We start from the raw sequence: 22,538 nt of genomic DNA on the forward strand, positions 1-22,538 counted from the left end.
TGTGAAAACTGACATGTTGATGAATGAGCTTTGTCCCTGTCAAATAAATAAATAAATAGATTAATGGCTGCCTCCTGTGGTCCTGCTATGATGCCGTCTGTCTATCTAGGTTTTCTCGTTGCTGTCGGAACCTCGTGTCCAACATCTGTTGAATGATTAAGTACGGACATTAATTTACGGAAAAACAGTAAAGGTTGACATATGGAGATACAAGGTTTTTGGCCGACCTCAAAGTAATGATAACAGTGTCAGAACACATACAGTAGACACACACACACACACACACACACACACACACACACACACACACACACACACACACACACACACACACACACACACACACACACACACACACACACACACACACACACACACGCGGGCGTACCTCCCATTGCTTGGTCTGCGTGTCGTGGGCAGCCTGGCAGAGTTGGCTCTCCTGCCTCATCTCCTCCAGGGTCCTGCTGCCTGACAGAGTCTGCAGAGCCTCCAAGTCCACCAGCTTCCCAAACTTCATCATCATCATCTGTTGGCATCGCTCCTCCAGCTCTACATACACGCACACGCACACGCACGCACATGCACGGATACACACAATTACTAAGCACACCATAATACCTTTTTCCTAATGGTATAAATCCAGTTTGCAGAGATTGTTTACTATATGGAAAACATAACCACAAGGTTACATTAATAAAAACGCATGCATTCCCCCAAATACATTTAAAAGTGAATATGTGTATATATTTTCCTGTTTTCTAATATATGTGTATGTATCTGTTTTCTAATTAATCTGTTTTCTCTGTATTTATGGATGAATGTCTCTCAATTAATTCGTGGTTTTTGAGACTGAGAGCTATATAGGCTGGTATACAGTTTACAGTCTCTGTTTTTAGAAGCCCCTCAATGTGTGATTCAGATTTGGGGCAGAATAGACTCGTTGGTATTCTTTTTTGTTGTAAAACTAGCCCACTAGGCTAGGTGAGGATGTATCGGCCACACGCTCCAGCATCACGTGGCCTTAGCCCTTAGATGGAACCCCCAAGGCACAAGAAAGAGAGGCAGGCCAAAGAACACCTGGCGCAGGGACCTTGAGACAGACATCAAGCAGTGTGGACTGACATGGAAACAGCTGGAAAAGAAGGCCCAGGATAGAGGACTCTGGCGGGCTGTAGTCAACGGCCTATGTTCCATAAACAGGAGTTCTAGGAATAAGTAAGTAGCATTCGTACTTGGAAACGACGCAAGTAGGGAACAATGCAAGTTGGGAATGCATGACCCACCCGCTTATGCATACCCGGTGTACATGTCAAAGTACCCGTTATACCCGTCTCTCTGTGTCCCTTTAATACCCATTTGAAGATACCTCGCATTTATCATCATCAGTCCAGTGGTTTGCGGGATTAAAGGTGGTTGCACACTGGGCGCGTTTTTCGGAAAACCGATGGAGAAACGCCGCTAAGACAGACAGACAGACAGACAGACAGACAGACAGACAGACAGACAGACACACAAACGCTGATGGGGCCAAAACATAATCTCCGACCCCCCCGGCCGGGCGGAAATAAAAATCAACACTGATCCTCATAATTGCCCTTTCACCGCATTCTTGTGGCTCTGGCTGGCTGACATCTTGGAATTTTCCATCTACTAAACTTGTGTTCTCAAAAAATCATTATTAATCCCTTTAACGTTCAACATTGCCCCCATATCTCTGCATTTCTGTGGGCTGTGGCTCTGGGCCAGGCTGAGGCTGACCGTGGATCTTGGACTCCATGTCCCTGCGGTCGTGGATGAGCTGGACGTGCTGCTTGCGGGCCCCGCGGTACAGATCGCCCTGTTTGCCGTTCTCCACATGCAGCTCCTTAATGCGCTCCTGGAGCCTGGACAGTGTTGCCCTGTTCAGAGCCAAGGCAGAGGACAGGTCTGATGGAACCATGCCGTCACTCACAATCTGAAGGCAAGGATGTGAAGTGGTGGAAATTAACTAAGTACATTTACTCAAGTACAATTTTCAATCATTTTACTTCTACTCCACTATATCTCAAAGGCAAATATTGTACTTGTTCTCCACTACAATGATTTGAAAACATTAGTTCCCATTTACTTTGTAGATTTTGTTTATTATAAAACATATGCACGTCTATCCATCTTAATCATTATCCAGACTATACATGGGAATACAATGTACCATCACTTAATGTGGCCCGCAAGTTAATACTATATAGAAAACTGATATATTATTGATTTCAGCTGTTACAATTCAAGCATACTATATTTGCTATGAGAGAAATATGCAATGTGGCCCTCTGGAGTAGTGGTAATATAGTGGCCCTCTGGAGTGAGTGGCCCTCTGGAGTGAGTGGTAATATAGTGGCCCTCTGGAGTGAGTGGAAATATAGTGGCCCTCTGGAGTGAGTGGTAATATAGTGGCCCTCTGGAGTGAGTGGTAATATAGTGGCCCTCTGGAGTGAGTGGTAATATAGTGGCCCTCTGGAGTGAGTGGTAATATAGAGGCCCTCTGGAGTGAGTGGTAATATAGTGGCCCTCTGGAGTGAGTGGTAATATAGTGGCCCTCTGGAGTGAGTGGTAATATAGTGGCCCTCTGGAGTGAGTGGTAATATAGTGGCCCTCTGGAGTGAGTGGTAATATAGTGGCCCTCTGGAGTGAGTGGTAATATAGTGGCCCTCTCCATGTTCAAAGTTGCCCAGTCTGAGAGGAACCACCACATCCACTCCATTCAGCCTGTTGTTACCTGGTGCAGTCTGAGAGGAACCACCACATCCACTCCATTCAGCCTCTGTTGTTACCTGGTGCAGTCTGAGAGGAACCACCACATCCACTCCATTCAGCCTCTGTTGTTTCTCCCTGTTGAACAGCTCCAGTTCGCCCTCTGCTGCCTTCAGGCTGCTCTGCACCACTTTCTCCTGCAAGACCAGTCATCCACAATGAGAGTCCAAGCAGTGATTCTCGACGCTTTCATGTCAAGGACCCGCAAATAAATATGTATTTGGCCTCGGATCCACATTCTTTAAATGTTTTGTGCCAGGGAACCCCCGACTACAACATTTGTGTTGTTAAAATGCTTAAAAAATATTCAAAAGAAAGAATAATACTCATTTTGCTAGGCACGTCGTGGAACACCCCTTGAAGTAAATTTACTTAAGTAGGCTACTGTACTTGTTATAGTGCTTGTTGAGAGGAGTGTTACTGTACCTTCTTAAGGAGGGAGTCACACTCTTTCTTCAGTGCCTCTGCGCTCCTCTTCTCCTCCGCCTGCAGCTCCTCCAGGTCTAGACGATGTTCTCGTAGACGCACTGTCTTCTCGAACAGCTGAGGATCACAGTCTGAGACGCGCACACGCACACACAGTCAAACGTCAGAGTCATACGATTTGTCACACACGTTACGTGAAATTTCTGTTTTTCACAATGGTATGGCCAGTTTTCATCTCCATGGCCAGGGTTCATGGCCATATAGCGTGTCTTGAGTGTAGACTCAGTGTAGACTAGAGGGTTTGATGATGTCAGACTGACATATGCTTGACCATATATGGAGACGTGATGTCACGATGCGTGACCATATATGGAGGTGTGATGTCACGATGCATGACCATATATGGAGATGTGATGTCACGATGCGTGACCATATATGGAGGCGTTGGGGTGACGGACTAATGGATTGACGGGAAATGCAAGACAAAACATATGTTTTTTTTTGTTAAAAGGTTAAATAAATCTCTATTGTGATATTAATCATTGCTATAGAGTGTATGTTCAGTAACAGGGGTCTCCCCATTTCTCCAGCTCTTGAATAAAAAGAAAATACATTTTCAGGCGGGTTGCAAAAGTTCAGCCAAGCAGGACATTCATCGTCTTCAGTGTGATAGTGTTCCAGGTCCAACTTTGTCTGCTCGTTTCTCAGTGCCATCACTTCCAATTTCACTTGTTTATCTTGTATCCTGTGCAGGTTCTCTGTCCTGACTGGATACAATCAATGTTCTGTTCACTTGACCCAGTTTGACCTGAGATCAGATTCTAAAAATGTCTGACGGTTTTCTGAAAAAGCTATGTTTCTATGTCAGTCGTTCTACAAGCTCTTAGCACGCCACTCGGTGGCGCACTATGAGCTTGTAGATCTTCTATTTTTCAATAGCTAAAGCATAACATAATGCTAACACCAAAAGGGGTTCCCGCCCAAAATGGGCTAAGAGCTGGAGAGACAAGGAGACTGCTGTTACTGAACAAACGCTTATATAGAGCTAGCTTAATGTAATGAAATGTAATATATTGCAACATAATGACCTGGAGGGCAGACACTGTCATCCAGTTGTGCTCCGCTGCTCTCTGAGCCACTGTAATCTGCATCACCGCCCCACTCTCCTTCTTCATCAGAATCATCATCACCACCGTCCTCTTCCTCTGTCGCACACGCACACATACACACACACACACACACACACACACACACACACACACACACACAAAATTGAATTCATGGAACGACAGAACAGCATGAGCTAGTGCGTGTGCAAGCTGACATGTGTGCACACACACCCCCCCCACTGACCTTCATCTCTGGCCTTCTCCTTCTCCTTGACACGTTTGATCTTCTTCCGGAACACTTTGGTCAGGAGGTCGGCACACTTGGTTTCCCCCAGCATGGCCTGGAAGGCAGCCATCATGGCCTTCTCTCTCTCCTGCAGCCTGGCCCCGTTTCTCCTCTTCACATCCAGCTGTCTGTTGCATTCCTCCAGTTTAGACTGGAGTGGGAGGGGAAGGGGAAGGGGGGGGATTAGTGACATTTATGATGAAGGAGCAGCGGTCAGCGCCATGCTGGCTTGTGCTGGACATTTTTGTCAAAGTTCTATTTTTGCCTTGGACATACAAAGAGATAACCCCAAATGACCAGGATACAATATAAACAAGTGATATTGGAAGTGACGATGCAGGCACAATGTGAAACTGTACAATTTAAGCTGATAAATGGGTATGCTCTCCTGATTGGCTGAAATTGGCAACCCACCTGAACATGTATGTTTATTAAATAGTTGGAGAGATTGGGAGACCACTGTCATTGAACACTTCATAGCAATTCTTATTTCGAGAAAATATACTTAAAACAACAATAAACATTTCTGCAAAAATAATATCACTTACAGACCCTTTGAATATAATCCTGCTGCTCCAAAACTTTAAACTCCAATTTACTATGGGACAGTTATACGTGTATACAGTATGAGCAATAATCTCTTACCAGTTATGTAAAATAGCTACAATATGGCATCAAATGTGTTTACACTTAAGTGGTGCAACAGCTGCTATGATTATTTTTTAAACCCAGATTGATTTATTTTAATCCCAGATTTACTCAACTTTGATTACCCCAAACTAATCCTAGATTAATTTAATCCTTGTTAGTGTAATCTATCTGTAGAGCTCAATGGAAAGCCTACCCCACACAGCGTGGGCACACAAGCATATACATGCGTTGTGAGCTTGTAGATCTGCGCATGCGGTCGTGCGTATACAAGCACGGTTCAGGACCTGGACAAATTAGTGACATCTCTATTGGGGCCAAATCAAACTAAGACTAGCCAGATCTGGCCCAGAATATCACCTGATTTCAATCAACATAAATTCTGCCCACTAAGACGTTCCTGGATGAATCAGAGAGTCCGATAGAGGCCAGATCAACTTAAATCACATCATAACTAGTCAGATCTAACCCAGAATAAGCTATATTATTTTAACTGGTGAAGACGTCGTGGAAATTACGTAAAGATCATCCCCATATGGGCTGTGATCAGGCAGTCACCGGAGGACGTCATCATAACGTCATCATGACGTCTTTGGCTTGCTGGGTGTAGATCTGCTCATTTCAGAACGGCAGGCAACCAAACAAGAATGACTTTTCTTTTAGTTCTACTGGATTTCTTCTCCACTAGTCCCTACCGAACATTTTAGCCTAATTTTTATTTGTTTATGAAATTGTCAATATATTTAGTCTTTGTTTTAGTCATTTATCATAGCCTCGTTTTCATTTAGTTTCCGTCTGTGACAAAAGGGTAGTCGACAAACATTGTTCGTCGTAGTTTTAGTCGACTGAACCAACACTGAGCCACTGACGTGCACGCACCCTGATGTCGCTCTCCTCCTTCTTCATGCGTGCGTTGAGCGCCTCCTGCAGGCTGTTCTCGCTGTCCTCCAGGCGGCGCAGCAGCCGCAGCTCCTGGTACAGGCGGACGTGCTGCAGGTCAGCCAGCTTCAGCTGGCCGTCCAGGAGCAGCTTGTGGTGACGCAGCAGCCGCAGCTCCGCGTCAAACCGCCACGCCCAGGTCTCCATCTGCCACGCGGGTGCCACATTGCGGAAGAAGTTTTGAATGTTTTTGGAACATTTTAAATACACAAACTTGTATGGGGGTCCCTGCTGGTTTAAATGACAATAGGAAGCCTAGAAAAATGCAACCACCAATATTTACAAGCAACTTAACAACAAGCCCCAAAGTCCCTTAGAATAATAACGTAAGCATACCACAGTAGTGGAATAAAAAAATGCGGGATGGAGATGAGGAAAATAGTTGGTTGCAGGACAAACGGATACCCTGGAATGATGGAGTGAGTGAAATGTTCCGAGAAAACCCCGGACTACTGAAGAATTCTTCATCATTGTCATCATCATCATCATCATCACAGCAACACCCCCATCCAAACTAATCACAATAAATCAATCAATGTATTAACCCATTAAAAGCGGAAGCATCTGTGAGTGTGTGTCACTGCTATAGAGGGTATGCCCGTGACATCATCATCAAACCCAGAAGTTATGCAGGAACTTCGCCAGGAACGCCTACTGAGTGGCAAAAAAAAACTACTGAGTGGCCTTGACAGCCCATGCATCCAAACAGTAAACTCACTTTGCCTGTTGCTTTGCCACTCGATGTGCCGTTCACTTTAAGCATGCACATACCCTCTATTTTGGAAAAGTTGGGAAACATTTAGCACTTAGCAGATCTTTGAATGTACGGAATATATATTTTTACAGTAAATCCTTTTAACTAAAATCTTTGCTTCTGGGGCTCTCTGGAACAAATATTTTTGAGATGGGGTCCATGGCCACTGCCCACTGGCCAAATACATATTATTTTGGCGGTCCCTGACATGAAAAAGTCTGAGAACCACTGATGGCTAGCAACATACGGTTTCCAGAAAACCTTTTAGAATGGACCTCAGGACAATAATAATACTTCAGGACAATCATTCTGTCTTTCATTCACTCCGTCAGCCACACAGACAGACAGACCTGCTCCAACACCGAGTCCTGCTCATACATCGATGTGATCTCCTCCTCCATCAACACCTCCTCCTCCACCTTCGTCAGCTCCACCCCTCCTCCCGCCTCCACCTCCACGCTCAGAGATGTACCAGAACAGTCCTCCTCCTCCTCCTCCTCATCTCCTCCTCCCCTCTCTTTTTCCAGCTGTTCAAGCAGAGGCCGGCCCCCCTCATCCTGGCTCTCAGTGTGAGAGCTATTTGATATAAGAACACAGCACACACACACACACACACACACACACACACTTCATATTACAAGGCATTCCAAGATTACAAATTGAACATTTGCCAAAGATTACAGTTAGATAAATGCCAAAGAGAGCACTCATTCAATACGCATTTCATTATGAATATGATTCCAGCAAAATACACTACTTACAAAATACAGTCACCACTCACTGACTAGTAGACTAATGGACTGGTTTATCACCTACCAATACCACTGACTAGTAGACTAATGGACTGGTTTATCACCTACCAATACCCCGGCCTGTTTGACCACATGAATGTGATCACTAATGGACTGGTTTATCACGTACCAACACCCCGGCCTGGTTGACCACATGAATGTGATCACTAATGGACTGGTTTATCACGTACCAACACCCCGGCCTGGTTGACCACATGAATGTGATCACTAATGGACTGGTTTATCACGTACCAACACCCCGGCCTGGTTGACCACATGAATGCTCATGTAAAGTATGCGGACATTCAGCAAAGATAGGCAAACATTAAATCTACAAGCTCACAACGTGCTGCATGCAACGCATTGTGAGCTTGCAGATCTTTAGATATTTTATAAATTTGGAAAATGGGACATTATGCACAATGCGTACTTTTACATTTGGTGTTTTAAGTACTGTATATTTGATTGCGATGCATTTTCCGTGCATTTTGAATACGTGACTTCTATTTGTAACAGAGTATGCCTACACTGCAGTATTTATACTTTTACTTAACCCATTCTGAACGGGAACCCATGTTGGTGTTAGCATCATGTTATGCTTTAGCTATTGAAAAATAGCAGATCTACAAGCTCATAGCGCGCCACCGAGTGGCGCGCTACGAGCTTGTAGGTCTGCTATTTTTGAAAAATCGAAGAACGACTGACATTTTTAGAATCTGATCTCAGGTCAGAATGGGTTAATCAGACCAGTGTGTGTCCAGTGGAAACCTCGTATGAATCTGATCTCAGGTCAGAATGGGTTAACTACAACATGTGAGTTCTTCCTCCATCACTGAAGGGTTCATAGTCGTGTACCTCTGAGCCAGCAGGGCGGCGTATCGCTCCAGGGTGGCGTGGCTGGGACGGAGCCTCGTCTCAGGCATCTCCTCTGCCACCATGCAGGGCAGCGGAGGCAGGGGGCGGTGCAGATGAGGCGCCAGACGCTGCTGGATTCGCTGGAGCTGTCGGGCCCGAGAGTGCAGGCGAGATACGAGGCTGACCTTAGCGTCCCGCAGCGCCACGATGCGTGCATTCATCGCCGTCTTCTTCTCGTGGATCTGGTGACGGAATGGTACCACATACATGCGTAAAGCAAATTAATGCAATAAAAATGGTCCTATCAACTTATCAAGACATTATTTCACGGTCAGTATCTAATTTAACATTTGTGGAGTTGGTCACCTGACCAAAAGCGGTTGACAGAAACTGGTCGACATGTTCTGTTGCCCCAACAGGGGCAGAAAACAAGGCCACAACCACGCTATTTACACACACTACAACTCGCTTACAATTCGCAAACCTGGCAACACTGCCCTGTGTTCATGCTGTTGTCAGAGGCCCGCCCCCGGCTCACACGTCACTATTTTCTCCGTCTCTCAGCTCGCAATCGGCAGCCATCTTGCTTTTTAGGGCTCTCGCAGGATAACAGACAGAAGGAAGGGGAGAAATTATTGGCTCACTATTTTGCTTATCACTTCTAAATCCCTGTATTTACAAAATAAAACACTCAGCGAATCCCTTAGTTAAATCAACATTGTTCATTGTCACTACTTGGATTGTGCCGAAATATTTACGTTACACGTATAGCTTTTGCTATTTTCGCCTGCCAGCCAATGCCGACTACACACGCCTGCACACACACACACACACACACACACACACACACAGGAATGGCTATACGCCAGCGAGACAGCAGTGCAGCACTTATAATTTTCAGTTTCATTACATAACTGTCTTTCTCAGCGTGCGCACGTGCGCACACAACATTATTCAAGTGAAATGCGTAACGCCAATATTGGGCTCATATAGGCTACCAATACACGACGAAATAACTGACAGGAGTGACGGTGCTGTGAGTAAACTGACAACGCTTTCTGACAGAGAGAGAGAGAGAGAAAGACAGAAAGACGTGTTAGAGTAACGCGCGCGAGCGAGAGAGAGAGAACGTCAGAGAGAGAGAGAGAGGGGGGGGGTAGGGGTGGGTCCCGAACCTCGGGACCAATCCGGTACCGAACCGAACATGCTCGAGTACCGGGTACCCATTACAATAATTACATTTCGGTTCTCTCTATCGGTTCCTGGGTGACACCCTGGCCTGCACGCACGCACATAAAACAGCTGATTATAATCAGATCATTTTACTCGGAGCGCCAGCAACAGAATGGACCGTGGTAATCGCTTCCTATTGTTGCGTTGTCACACGTCTAATAACAACAACACGGAACAATAGACTCTTAACGATCCTCGGCCATTGAAATGTTAATGCTTAAGACTGGAGCGCACGTAGACACATACATGTCCCGACCCAAACATTGAGGAGCTAAAGTAAACGTGACGTTGTTGTGATTAAACATAATGTGCCACGAAAAATAGCTGTCCATAGATGTCCAAACATGATCGCCGTCACAGTCGCAATACTTTTCAGTTGTGTGGTACTTTTATATTGATTTAACTGTAACAGAAAGTTCTATCCAGACTATCGACAGTCCCATCTCCCAGTCACGGAGCTGGGACTGACAGTACACACAGAGACGAGAGAGCAGCAGCACCAGCTAGCTGAAGCCAGGTGTTGCCAGTATAACTCTATGGCAGAAACAAGCCACCTAGGTCTATACAAAATAAGACAAAAAGAAGCAACACTGGTAATTTCTGGCCAGTGTTGCCAAATAAGCGATTAGTAAGTAATTTAATTTAATTTATAAGCGATTTGGGGATTATTTTTGTAGATTGAAAAAATATTGGGGGTCCTTTGCTCTTGGCATGGAAATGTTTGAGAACCACTGCTCTAAAACAATATTAGACAAAGTTTGAGCCACAAACACATTGCTCTCTCTCTTCTCCTTTTGTATAAATTAAATAGGCTGTTTCACCATGTTTGCGTTTTTATGAGAAATAAAAAACACTTTCTGTTATTATAATAATTTATAACCCATCCGTTACTACATGTGCAGGGCACACTACTGAGTTTAAAAACACAGCTGAAACATGAAGTGGAGTCTGTCACCTCCCGCTATTTCCTTCTTCCCATATTGCGCTGCAATGTAACTTTCGGCCGGCGAAATTCTAGTGTATCATATTTTTGTTCTGCCACTTGAGCTCCAGTATCCATATTCTGTCGGTAACATTAGCCAAACATAGCAGAACAAGCTACAATGTGCCACATTGTGAGTACTTTTTAAGACATTTGGTGTAGATGGAAGAAAACCAACTCCGATCCAGTTTACTATGTGTAGAGGTGGTGGTTAATGTGACAAAGATTGTAAAAGCGACGTGGGGGTTGATGCAGAAAAGATTAACCCGTGGCTGAATTTCACTCTTACAATTGTTTTACATAAAATGTACGAATATATAATCCTCCTTCAATTCATAACTTTTCAATTGATGAGTTTTAGATGCTGACAAGACGCTGGTGTGAGTATGTGTGTACCTTTTCCTCCAGCGCCACCAGTTCTGCTTTCTTCTTCTCTGCATTCATCCTCAGGTGTTCTGGGACGGTGAAGTCCTTGGCTGTCTTCAGTTTCAGATCTCCCATGTTCTCCGTGGCATGTTGGATAGCTAGCACATCTTTCGGATCCTCGCTGTTCTCATTCGGTTTTGCTGCATGACTGAAGCACAGTAATTTTATGTTTTTTTTTCTGTTGTGCTTTTGTCATGTAACAATTACATGATATGATATGAGTGGGTTTCATTGGGTCTTGGATTGTAAAACCTGAACACAAAGGCCACGTTTGAGAGCGCGCGTATAATGATGATAACGTATTTCTACAATTCCTATGCTGAAAGATTCCAATCTCAAGTATTCTGCGGCGTTCCTGATGGGGGCATGTCAGCAACATTCCACTGAAAATGTGTTAATGAAATGGCTCATGACAACCATATTATGTAACAGGAAAATGTTAACTGTCCCTCTCCCCTTTAATGTAAAGAAACACGTCAACCAGACAGGGTGCGCAGACTCATAAAATAGCTATTATAACATGCAATAAAGCCAGTGTTCTTGTGATGGGGGTTTGCCTTTTCGTTTGGCCAATCATTTTTCAGTCAGTTAGCGCAGTGGCGTGTCAAATCACGGTGATAGGCCCATAGGTGATATTGTACCACTGACTGTACAATAGTTATGCGATACTCACAATTCAGCCCATTCCTTCTTCCTCTTCTCTATCTTGGCCTTGGCTCGCTCAGCCTTCTCTGCCGCCTTACGGAGCTTCTCAGCCTGTCGACTGGCCAGCTTCAGGCCCCCTGGAGGGGCCACAGGAGACAGCACTGCTCCACCTGTCAAGTCGTCCAGCTCCTCTGAAGACACAACACATGGTTGGAGCAATGGAGTGAGCACGCACGCACACACGCACACACACACACACACACACACACACACACACACACACACACACACACACACACACACACAAACAGGCCTCTTATATTTTTTTCCTCTTTTCTGTTTGTGCATTTTAAAGTCTGTGTTTGTGCTTTATAAAAGTCTGTTTTCTGTTTCCGTTTAAAGTCGCCATGACACACGCCAACATGCCAAGCAAGACATTACTACGCAAATGGATTCCGTCTCTCAACTAATCCTCTGAGTTTAAGAACGAAAGAACCACACACACACCTATTACTTGGCTGCCTTGTCCCTCAGAACGGGCCATCTCATGCTCCTGCACTACAGAGCCAGTCTGGCTGCGTTGCTCCAGCTGCTTGGCAGGCTCGCTCAGAGCCGGCAGACGGTAGGTGCTGACTCTGTGGTCACTGCGGACAGCCACCACCGTCACCGTGTCTGACCCCAGACTGTCCCAGAACCTGAAGGGAGGGACGCGCATGAAGGTTGAGCTGAGTGGACTCTGAGCTACCTTTATGTAAGCTTTTATCTCTTTCTCTCATTTGTTTATGCAGGATATCTTCAGGGATATCACAAGAGTTTTCCTCCATGTTGGTGAAAACCACCACGGCGACAGGAGAAAGAAAACGAAGGCGTGGAGGAGCTGTGAATTTGATGAATGTTGTACATTTTGCAGTTGAATCCAACCACAACTGGGAAAGAATCAGGAAACCCACAACCAGAAATTATCCCCAGTTACACCCATTACAAAACAAATATACGATGGAAACTGAAACACTGCATCGACATCAAGGAAAGACACCATGGCAGGCAAGGTCTGCGTGTGTGTGTGCGTGTGTGTGTGTGTTATTACAGTTGTATTTTGTGCAGAGCGATGCGGTGTCGTTCCTCCTCCCAGATCAGTTCCCTCCTGACTTCCTTCACTTGCTCGACTTTCAACCTTTCTGCCTCCTCACGAAACCGACAGTGCAGGTCCAGCTCCTACACACACACACACACACACACACACACACCGCCAAAACACCATGAATATAGACCTTTAGTAGACCTTTCAAATACATATATATATAAAGATATATTGTCATATAATGACCATTTATTTGCCTTTATTAATATCGACAGTGGCGAGAGACTCGAGCTGAGGAGAGAGCAGGGGGATTACATTCAGTATGGTCAGGCTGGCAGGGAATCAAACGAACCGCAAACTGGCTGATCAGAGCACTGCGCGGTGCTATCGGGTCGCCCCGGAAATTCTTCAATAATCTCAAGCAATGTTGACTTTTGGTAGAACATTGAGCTACCTGGCCCAAGTCCAAATACTGTGCTCCGTATTGCAGAGACATAATAGGTGTTAGGTGGGGACTGTTTGGCAGAATCAGCTTTGTTTGCATTCGTGTGCTAAAAGTGTGATTTTGACACTTCTGCAATGTATTGAGTGTGATTGGAGTGTGATTTGGTGTGTTTGTGCGTGCGTTCGTACCATGCTTTGCAGGCGAACGTGCTCTGGCAGCCCGTGGTTCTGGTGTAGCAGCTGTCTGAACTGGTTCTGAAGGTCAACCAATGTCTTCCGTCTCTCCACTTTCCTCTGCTCCGCCTCTCGACGCAAGTGGTCCATCTCCAGCTTCTGCTTCGCTGTCGCTATGCTACAGAGAGAGAGAGATAGAGATGAATAAGAATGAGAAAAAAATAAAACCAATTTAAATGTGTGCATGCTTGCGTGCGTGTGTGTGTGTGTGTGTGTGTGTGTGTGTGTGTGTGTGTGAGAGACGTGTGTGTGTGTGGTGTCACCTGTAGGCTGCTGGGTCCTCGATGTCAGGAGCGGTGACCTCTGCCTCAACACCTGGCTGCAGTAAATACATAATGGATAGGTAAGGAATTTGTTTGGTCTGGTAGGGCTGCTTTACATGTAGCATTTCTCTGTCAGCGGCCCAACATCTTGAATGAACTATACAAAATTCTTTAAACTGAGCTCCCTGCCATCATTTGGTCAGTTCAAAGGAATGCGCCAAAACATTTTTAACCGTGATTGCTCCTGTTTTTAATTGAGTTATTTTTGTTTCGTTTTGATTGACTGGCTGTTATTCCTTAAAGTTCCTTTGTAATTTACCCTGATTTTATCATTTATAATTTTGTATGTGTATTGGATGTATTTTTTTGTGTTGTATTGTAACCTTGGCTACATTGAAAACGAGGGCTTGACCTCAATTGTACTCCCGGGTATAAATAAAGATGAAGATTCCTCCATCCCTTTATTCGCCTAAGAGTTCATCCCCCTATCCATCCATGACCATGCAAGTGTCAATGCATGTATCCATCCATGCAGGGATGTATCCCTCCATCCATCTTAGCTTACGCATGTTTCATGATAAATGTTTTTATGTGATGTATTCCCATGCTTTTTTGTTCTTGCTTAATGTAAGTCGCTCTGGATTAAGAGCGTCTGCTAAATGCCTAAATTGTAAATTGTAAATTGTAATCCACCAATCCATCCATCCAGAAAGTGCTATCTGATTCTACCACCAAGCTGTATCGTACTGATTTCACTACAACTGCTACAGTACCAGACACTACTAGATCTATGTCGGTGCATGATATCAGAGGTCCAGGTGGACTGTGTCGTCTGCAGTGTGGAGCGTGGCTGACCCTGGGCGATGGTACTTTGGCCTTCTTCCTGCGCAGGGCTCTCTGCAGCTCCTCCGGAGGCAGGAGGCTGAAGGAGAAGATGTTCCCGTCATCCCCGGCCGTCAGCACGAACTGGTCATCGTGGCTGCAGCATATGTGCCGCAGGTGTCCGTACTGGTTGTCATGGACACTGAGGGACCAGTAGGCCTGCATGGAGGTGAGGAGGTGGTCTCCGGGCTGCAGGGGGTAGACCCTTATGGCACCCGAGTGCATGCCGCACAGCATCAGCTGTCTATCTGAGCTACGAAACAAACGGGGTGGTATACTGTAGGTACATATACAGGTAAGTAGCACTGAACCATGCATTTGATATATTTTGCATTGGAGTCAGTTCATTGGCCAGCATACCTGAAGCTGATAGTGTGTATGGGGTCCTCGCCTGTGTTCTGGACGGGCAGGAACGCAAAGGGCTCGTCCTGAAGCTGAGACGGGTCCGTGTCCTGCGTCTCAGAAAACTTACAGTGGTATAAAAACCCTGCGTCATATCCCCCCTGGGAGGGGGAGAGAGAGAGAGAGAGAGAAAGAAAAAAACAATTCACGTTTGATAATGCTTGTTTCACTGTGTGTGGTTCTTTCGTTCTTAAACTCAGAGGATTAGTTGAGAGACGGAATCCATTTGCGTAGTAATGTCTTGCTTGGCATGTTGGCGTGTGTCATGGCGACTTTAAACGGAAACAGAAAACAGACTTTTATAAAGCACAAACACAGACTTTAAAATGCACAAACAGAAAAGAGGAAAAAAATATAAGAGGCCTGTTTGTGTATCTAAGCTTGTGTGTGTGTGTGTGTGTGTGGGTGGATGTGTACCATAGAAAGCCAAAACTGTCCTGGCTCTGAGTAGAAGCCACAGCAGAGTGGACTTGGGGGGTCTGGTATGTAAATTGGGGGAGTTTCATCATCCTCCTCATTCTCCTCTTCTTGCTCCTCATCATCGGCCCCTTGCCCACTCTCCCGGGCCCTTTCCAGCCGACTCGCTCGTTCGCTGGCCTTCCTCAGTTTCATTTCTTGGCGCCGTGCGACTGCCGCCTCCCTCTGAAATGACGCACAACTTACAAGATGTACAAATTCAACACAAACACAATCAAGCGGGAAACCAACGGGATCACACACACACAAACACACATCAAAGACGGGGAAAGGGGGCTGTGACTGAACAAAGAAGCTGAGAAAATAAGACAAACCACAAGTGTGACAACAAAAACCAGCATCAGAGGGACGGGCAGTCTGCCAGAGCTCTGCTCTGACCTTAATGCGTGATTTGATGCTTCTGAAACTGAAGGATCTGGCGGGCAGCTCAGACAGCTGGTACGTCTTGCTTGGCCTCGGGTCCTCCGGGTCCGGAGACTGGACCTCGACAACATGGCCGCTCGCACATAGGATCAACAGCGTGTTTTGGCTCTTAAGTAAATACACAAACAAACACATGTTTGATTTGATCGTTAAGAAACAGTTAGCTTTAACCACATCCACAACGTCCCTATGCTGGACATGGCCTGATGACGAACATTTGCTTAAAATAGCAGGCCTGCCGCATTGTGACATGTTGTGAGCTTGTAGTCCATTTGTTTCCATTGTGGTCCATTGTACTCAATTCATCAGTAATTCATACAATACATGCAGTACACTCAAAGGGCTTTTTTTATTTTTATTCTAAGATCATTATTTGAATACACTGTTCTGAGCGGTAAGCAAGTGTACATTGCAAATGTGACCAAAATAAATGAAATCTTTGAATCAACGATAAAGGATACAAATAAGGTAGTATTTAAATGTACACACATCTTATTTATAACGTTTCCGAAACATGTTAAAATGAATTGTATATTGCGTTTTGCTATGGTAATCTGTAATTGCACCCTAAATCCTAAGTGAATTTTAACCGGGCAACGCATGTCGGCAGCCACAGGTGAGTCTTGACCGGCCACACATGTGTCTTAACCGGCAACGCATGTCAGAAGCCACGGGTGAGTCTTAACCAGCCGCGCATGTGTCGGACTGTTAGTACGTCGGACCAACGTATGCGCCCTGATGTGGCTTACTGTACGTACATGGGACTGAGGGGACCACTCCAGTTGCTGCACTGGTCCAGGAACCTCGACGAAGCCGATGGGGTTGTATTGCTCCCGGGCCGTGAAGAAGAACACAGTGCAGTCTGAGCTCTAGGGGAGAAGCAAGAAATGAATTTGAAAGTAAAATAGTAAAGTAAAATAAAAGTATTCAACAGCTAAATGAAACTCATAAATGTAGATACTTGTATGTCAAAATGGCAATTAGCCCATTATGCTCCAACCTCTTACCCCTGTGGCTAATATCTCTCCATTGCGCTCGTATGCAATCGCGGTCACAGGCGCAGTATGGGGCTTGAAGGCTTGCTTGAGATGCAGTTCCACTTCTCCGTTGCCGCTGCGCCCAGCGACCGATTGCAGGCTCTGGGGGTTGTACAGCTCCAGCAGGCGAACCACTCCGTCCTCAAAGCCTGTCACCAACAGACCTCCACGCTGGTTCACCTGCATACACAGAGGCAAATGTGTCGGTCAGACACTTATAGCTGTTTTCCACTAAGAAGGTAAAACAGAATCTTCCAGAACCTGATACTAAAAAAAGACAGTCGCTGGTTCGACTCCTGATCCCGCCTAACAATAATAAAGGCATAAAAAGCCCCCGAATAAATCTTAACAAATCCAGAATGTGTGAAATACATTTCATGGCACAGGTCTTAGTTCTTGTAGTCAAAAAGAGCCTTTAGGTAGACACTTATTTTGCCTTTATTGATAGTTTCAAGTAGAGATTGACAGGAAAGAGGGAGAGAGAGAAGGGGAGAGACATGCTGCAAAGGTCGTCATGAACGGGACTCGAACACGCGACACGCTGTCATGCCAGAGCCTATATGTGGCATGCGCCTGGACCACTAGGCCAGCGGGCGCCCCTTAGGTAGACACTTTATCATACCAATTACACATACACACCACGGGTGGAGCCCAGCTGAGTGCAGTTCCACCCTGTTTGAACTGGCTGGTTGTCAGTTCCCTCTTTGCAAGGAAGTCATAAACCTTTACAGAACCTGGGAAAGAACAACAGTGGAATAAGGATAATCAGTGAGTGCTTTTACGTGTGTGGCTGCATGATGTGTGTGTCCATACATATATGTGCACATAACCATGTAATTTACTCACGGTCCAGAGAAGTAGTAGCCATTAGATGGCTTATCCTGGATACATCCATTCCCTGAATCCCCCCAGCATGGAAGGAAAACAGGCACTCTGGATCCTGGGTCTTATTCACAAAACATATAGATAAGTTATATTATTATTATTATTATTATTATTATACACATACAGTACACACACACACACACACACACACACACAAGGCATTACTCATCAATATCATAATGTTTAGACTAGAGCTACACACAAATAATAGCAGTCCACAAAACTCACAATGTTGGAAAATGAAAGGTCCAGTTTCCAAATGCCTCCGTTTGAATCCTACAAGGCAAGAAGTTGGGGAAAGTAAGGGTTTGTTATTACTTACTACACCCCAATTAAATAAATACTAATGTCTAATTGCTTGTGCGACCTTTGGCCAACTCACCTGAGCGAACCAGATGAAGGAGTCAGGCTGGGAGCTCCTAACCATGGAGGACAGGCTGACATCACGTCCGACCACCAACTCATTCATGGGTTCCATCTCAAACATCTCGCTGTCATCATTACAATCTGCAGTGTCAACGCTCTCAAAGTCCCAGCTCTGACACAGTGAGAGGAAATCACATTAACATGGCAGAGACATGGTGAATGGTGATGATGACGACATTGGAGACAATTGAATGGGAGCGTATTGTGGGAGTTCATTATATATTAGATCCTTTATTGTTATTGGATATAACAACTTTAACAGTGGCATCACTATAGGCGAAACCTTTCAAGAAATGTATAAAATATTTAGAAAAGAGCAGATCTACAAGCTCACTTGCGTCGCAATGTGAGCTTGTATATCGGCCATTTTCAAATGGCTGAAATGTATATAGGGCTGAAGTGATTGGTGACATGTAGGCACAGATACAAGTTAAAAGTTAAAAAGCCCATTCTGTTATTTTTTACATTGATAAATTACCCGTATCGCTCCGTCAGAACCGATGGTCATCAGCTCTCCCTCGTCCAGGGTGAACTGCTGGATGGCCCCTGTGTGGCATGTCCTGCCTCCTTTTCGACAGATCTCCACCTTGAGCAGACCCCCTTCCCACAGAAGCATGTTGCCCCACTCTGAGCCTGACACCACCTGGCAAGATGGAGAGAAATGCATAACACATTATAACTATTTTAGTTGAGCTCTATAAAAGTCTCAGTCTTTGTACTCTTCTCAGCATGGCATAACAGCAGTGGACAGACCTTGCCATCGGGTAGTTCTATGTAGCCCTTGATGTCAGTAGGAGCTGTCTTCCCAAACTTTCCTGTAAGCCCTTGTAATTTAAGACCAGTGAATGTGCTGGTCATTTTCCAGAACCTGTGAGAGTGCGAGAGAGAGCGAGAGCGAGAGCGAGAGCGAGAGCGAGAGCGAGAGAGAGAGAGAGAGAGAATGGGGTCAAACAATACCAATACACTGTAGTGCTAACAGGTTAGAAACATGTGTTGAGCAGCCACTTACTTGATGTGCCCAGGTGCTGAGGTTGTGAGCTGTCCAGGGCGATCTGGGGAGAATGTGACTCGGTAGATGTCCCGAGAGAAGGCCTTGCAGCGCAGCATAACCTGCTCCTGCCTCCAGTCCCACAGGGTCAGCATGCAGTCAGGGATACAGCCCACACTGGCCAGCAAGGTGCCATCATGGTTGAAATCCACACAGCTGTATGCCCTCTCTGTACCACCTAAACGCAATACCAAATAATATAGGCTCACAAATTACTGGATTTTCTCTGTTGTAGATTTATATCTATATTTTATTCAGTTGCTTCATTAAGTTGCTATACGTACTTTTGGAAACCGACTCAGATGGAGATAGATATACTTGTCTTTAATTATGTTTTAGTTATGTGTAAGTCTGGTGAACACAACTACTTAATATTGCAACTTATAAAAAAGTGTTCTCCCTTCTCTCTCCTCAAAATGTCTGAAACATATACTGTACCTCTGAGGATGCGGTAGGGTCTAAGTGAAGGATAATCGTACACAATGATGTTGGGTTGGTCTCCCTTCTCTGCCACAGCAAAGTACCTCTTGCTTGGATGGGCCTTTGAACACAGGGAGAAAGTCAGAGAGCCAGTAGAAAACATTTGAATGCCATGCATGGGTTGTGTGGAGTACGTGGTTGTGTGGATGTATTGTAAAAGCTTGGATCTACAGAATGATGATAAAGCATGATATGAGATGCCTTACCATAATGGTACCAATTCCTCCCCCGCTACAGGACCGGAGATAGTGCTGCTCTTTGGTGGAAACATCTAGTAGGACCACCAGATTGCCTGCTATAAAGGCTAGGGTTCTCTCATCCAGCAGCTGTAGGTTGGCCCTACGCTCACAGTCATAGCCAAACGAGTGCCTACAATGTCACCAGAGTTAAGGAGTGAAGATTAAGCACTTCTGCCCTATATACATTTCAGCCATTTGAAAATAGCTGATCTACAAGCTCACAATGCGTCGCAAAGCGACGCAAGTGAGCTTGTAGATCTGCTCTTTTCTAAATATTTTTATACATTTGAAAACTTGAAATGGGAAGTTCTACATAATGGCTACTTTTGGTACTTTAAGTACATTTTGATGCCAGCAGGTTGATTGAATTCTAGCTCTGGTCCATAGCTCTATAATGCGTTGCATTTAAAGCATTTAATGCAACGCATTAGAGCTATGGACCAGAGCTAATTGAATTCCAGACTTTTACTGGTAAGAGAGTATTTCTATATTGCAGTATTGTATTGATATTTTAACTTAAGTAAAATGTGAGTACTTTTTTCACCAATGGCTAAACATAATTCTATTGAAAGATACGAAAGGTGCAGGAGGTTCTCTGGGATTTCAGAGTGTGGTGTGATGAACGGTCTGGAGTAGAGCTCCTCATAGTTGTAGAACATGTCTTCATCAGGGAGGCGCTTCATGTTTGATTTTTCGTCATCTTCCTGTTCCTGGAGGACTGGCTGTTCAGTACTTTGTAGAGCAGGAGCTGCACATGAATACAACAGCAGACGTAAGATGTATGGTGAAAATAATATAGGCCTATATTTAAACAATATCATTCAACATGGCGGCAACATGTAATCACAGACAATTACAATTAGGCAATCACAATAACCTTCCATCAGCAGAGTACAAAATACAGGCATCAGAAACAGGCTCAGCAACGTCAAAGCAATATAGGCTTAATCTAGCACCAGAGCAACAAAGATCATGTTTAATTCAATGAATTGACCTCTTTAGCCTACATTTTATTTCATTTCTGTGCCAATAGAACATTTAAAAGAGAACATTAAGACAAGAAGAGAACAATTAAGTGCATAATGCATAATTATGGCTTACACTTAAAAGAAAAGGTTTAAAATTGAAGTAGAGCAGGCTAACCAACTTGGTCTATCCGTTTTTATCGTACGGTTTGGGGAGTTTGCACAGTGCAGTGACCTGTTGGTTCCATGCCTACAATGATACAGCCTACTTCAAGATGACCATGAGGTAAGCGCCGAGCGGGGAACATAAAACCTGGGGAATGGTTTAAGGCGATTACCCAGGGATGACCCCTTTTTAATTATTCAAAATCAACATTACTGTTTTGAAACATTCGTTTGGAGTTATGCAATTTCAGTGCCATCTTGTGGATTGCCCACGTTTGTGTCTAGTAGTGGACTGGTCTCAGTGGTCTGGTCAGAATTTACTAATGTTTCCGCATTCTAACCGCGCGGCTGTTCCGTATTAATGTACTTAGGGAAAATGTCATCAAAATTCTACAAAGTTCTAAAACGTTTTGTTGGTCTACGTTAACGGCAAAGCGTTGAAGACACTTCAACTTTAACAAACATTTTACAACACGTCCAAAAATAAGTGTAGGCCTACTAGTAAGTATTAAAATTAGAGTTTTATTAATAATAAAGTAATATTTGTATTAGGGTTACCTTGTCGTTCCTCGTTTGTTTGATCCTCGTAGTCCATCGTCGTTTGCATTTGTTGCTCAGCAACAGCGGAACTGCGGAAGTAATTTTATATCGCAATGCTTGGTGGTTGATGCAGTTTATTTTCTGACCCATAGGAGTCAGTGTTCACCAGATAAGACTTTCCACCGGAGGACAGGAGGACTCATACTGAGTCACTCAGTAGTAGGTGAAAATTTAAGTTGAAAATTGACATGAGCCCTAATCACATGACAGGGTAAATGGCCACGTAGAGTGTAAAGAAATCTAGTGCTACCTATTTTTGTACATATAGATAGTACAGAATTCATTCCATGTTGATCTGACCCCCCCATGCCAAAGCGCCAGAACTCGCCCAGCAGTCTGCCGTCAACGAGGCAGATGTGTGCACGGGAAAAGGGCGAGGTCGCTCGCCCTCAGGCATCCTACTTGTATTTTTACTCAAGAACATCTTCAATACCGAACTTGTACCTGTAACAGACTATTTCTACAATAGGGTAATAAGTACTTCTTCCATCATCACTGGTGATTGTAAACACCTTTGGAGCTTGGCCCCTTTGAGGTCCTTTTGTACTAACTAGACTTTCTTTTCTCATACCGGAAACCACGCAGTTCCTTCTTAAAAATCAA

The 22,538-nt window shown here is 44.7% G+C and overlaps 1 protein-coding gene across 1 annotated transcript in view; it reads right to left on the reverse strand.

Annotated features, from left to right (window-relative positions):
* The window catches only part of cfap44 (cilia and flagella associated protein 44), a gene marked incomplete at its 3' end in the record, with an annotated part of 23,027 nt that extends 2,151 nt beyond the window's left edge, over window positions 1-20,876 (reverse strand). The window contains exons 1-31 of the mRNA XM_080793311.1: window positions 20,782-20,876; window positions 20,173-20,335; window positions 19,925-20,027; window positions 19,448-19,664; window positions 19,192-19,306; window positions 18,917-19,081; window positions 18,395-18,550; window positions 18,241-18,288; window positions 17,974-18,073; window positions 17,767-17,861; window positions 17,098-17,307; window positions 16,849-16,959; window positions 16,046-16,198; window positions 15,608-15,832; window positions 15,149-15,291; window positions 14,762-15,041; window positions 13,907-13,962; window positions 13,599-13,761; window positions 12,972-13,099; window positions 12,392-12,579; window positions 11,913-12,075; window positions 11,210-11,387; window positions 8,599-8,840; window positions 7,303-7,528; window positions 6,139-6,345; window positions 4,570-4,762; window positions 4,305-4,421; window positions 3,217-3,347; window positions 2,811-2,927; window positions 1,759-1,954; window positions 389-549 (exon numbers count right to left, since the gene is read on the reverse strand). Coding sequence (XP_080649437.1) covers window positions 389-549; window positions 1,759-1,954; window positions 2,811-2,927; window positions 3,217-3,347; window positions 4,305-4,421; window positions 4,570-4,762; window positions 6,139-6,345; window positions 7,303-7,528; window positions 8,599-8,840; window positions 11,210-11,387; window positions 11,913-12,075; window positions 12,392-12,579; window positions 12,972-13,099; window positions 13,599-13,761; window positions 13,907-13,962; window positions 14,762-15,041; window positions 15,149-15,291; window positions 15,608-15,832; window positions 16,046-16,198; window positions 16,849-16,959; window positions 17,098-17,307; window positions 17,767-17,861; window positions 17,974-18,073; window positions 18,241-18,288; window positions 18,395-18,550; window positions 18,917-19,081; window positions 19,192-19,306; window positions 19,448-19,664; window positions 19,925-20,027; window positions 20,173-20,335; window positions 20,782-20,864 — 4,833 coding nt within the window. The 5' untranslated portion in view covers window positions 20,865-20,876. The remainder of the gene's footprint in view (window positions 1-388; window positions 550-1,758; window positions 1,955-2,810; window positions 2,928-3,216; window positions 3,348-4,304; window positions 4,422-4,569; window positions 4,763-6,138; window positions 6,346-7,302; window positions 7,529-8,598; window positions 8,841-11,209; window positions 11,388-11,912; window positions 12,076-12,391; window positions 12,580-12,971; window positions 13,100-13,598; window positions 13,762-13,906; window positions 13,963-14,761; window positions 15,042-15,148; window positions 15,292-15,607; window positions 15,833-16,045; window positions 16,199-16,848; window positions 16,960-17,097; window positions 17,308-17,766; window positions 17,862-17,973; window positions 18,074-18,240; window positions 18,289-18,394; window positions 18,551-18,916; window positions 19,082-19,191; window positions 19,307-19,447; window positions 19,665-19,924; window positions 20,028-20,172; window positions 20,336-20,781) is intronic.
* Window positions 20,877-22,538: the final 1,662 nt, after the last annotated feature.

The sequence above is a fragment of the Protomyctophum bolini genome (assembly GCF_963924005.1).
Source record: "Protomyctophum bolini genome assembly, chromosome: 21".
Classification (NCBI taxonomy): domain Eukaryota; kingdom Metazoa; phylum Chordata; class Actinopteri; order Myctophiformes; family Myctophidae; genus Protomyctophum; species Protomyctophum bolini.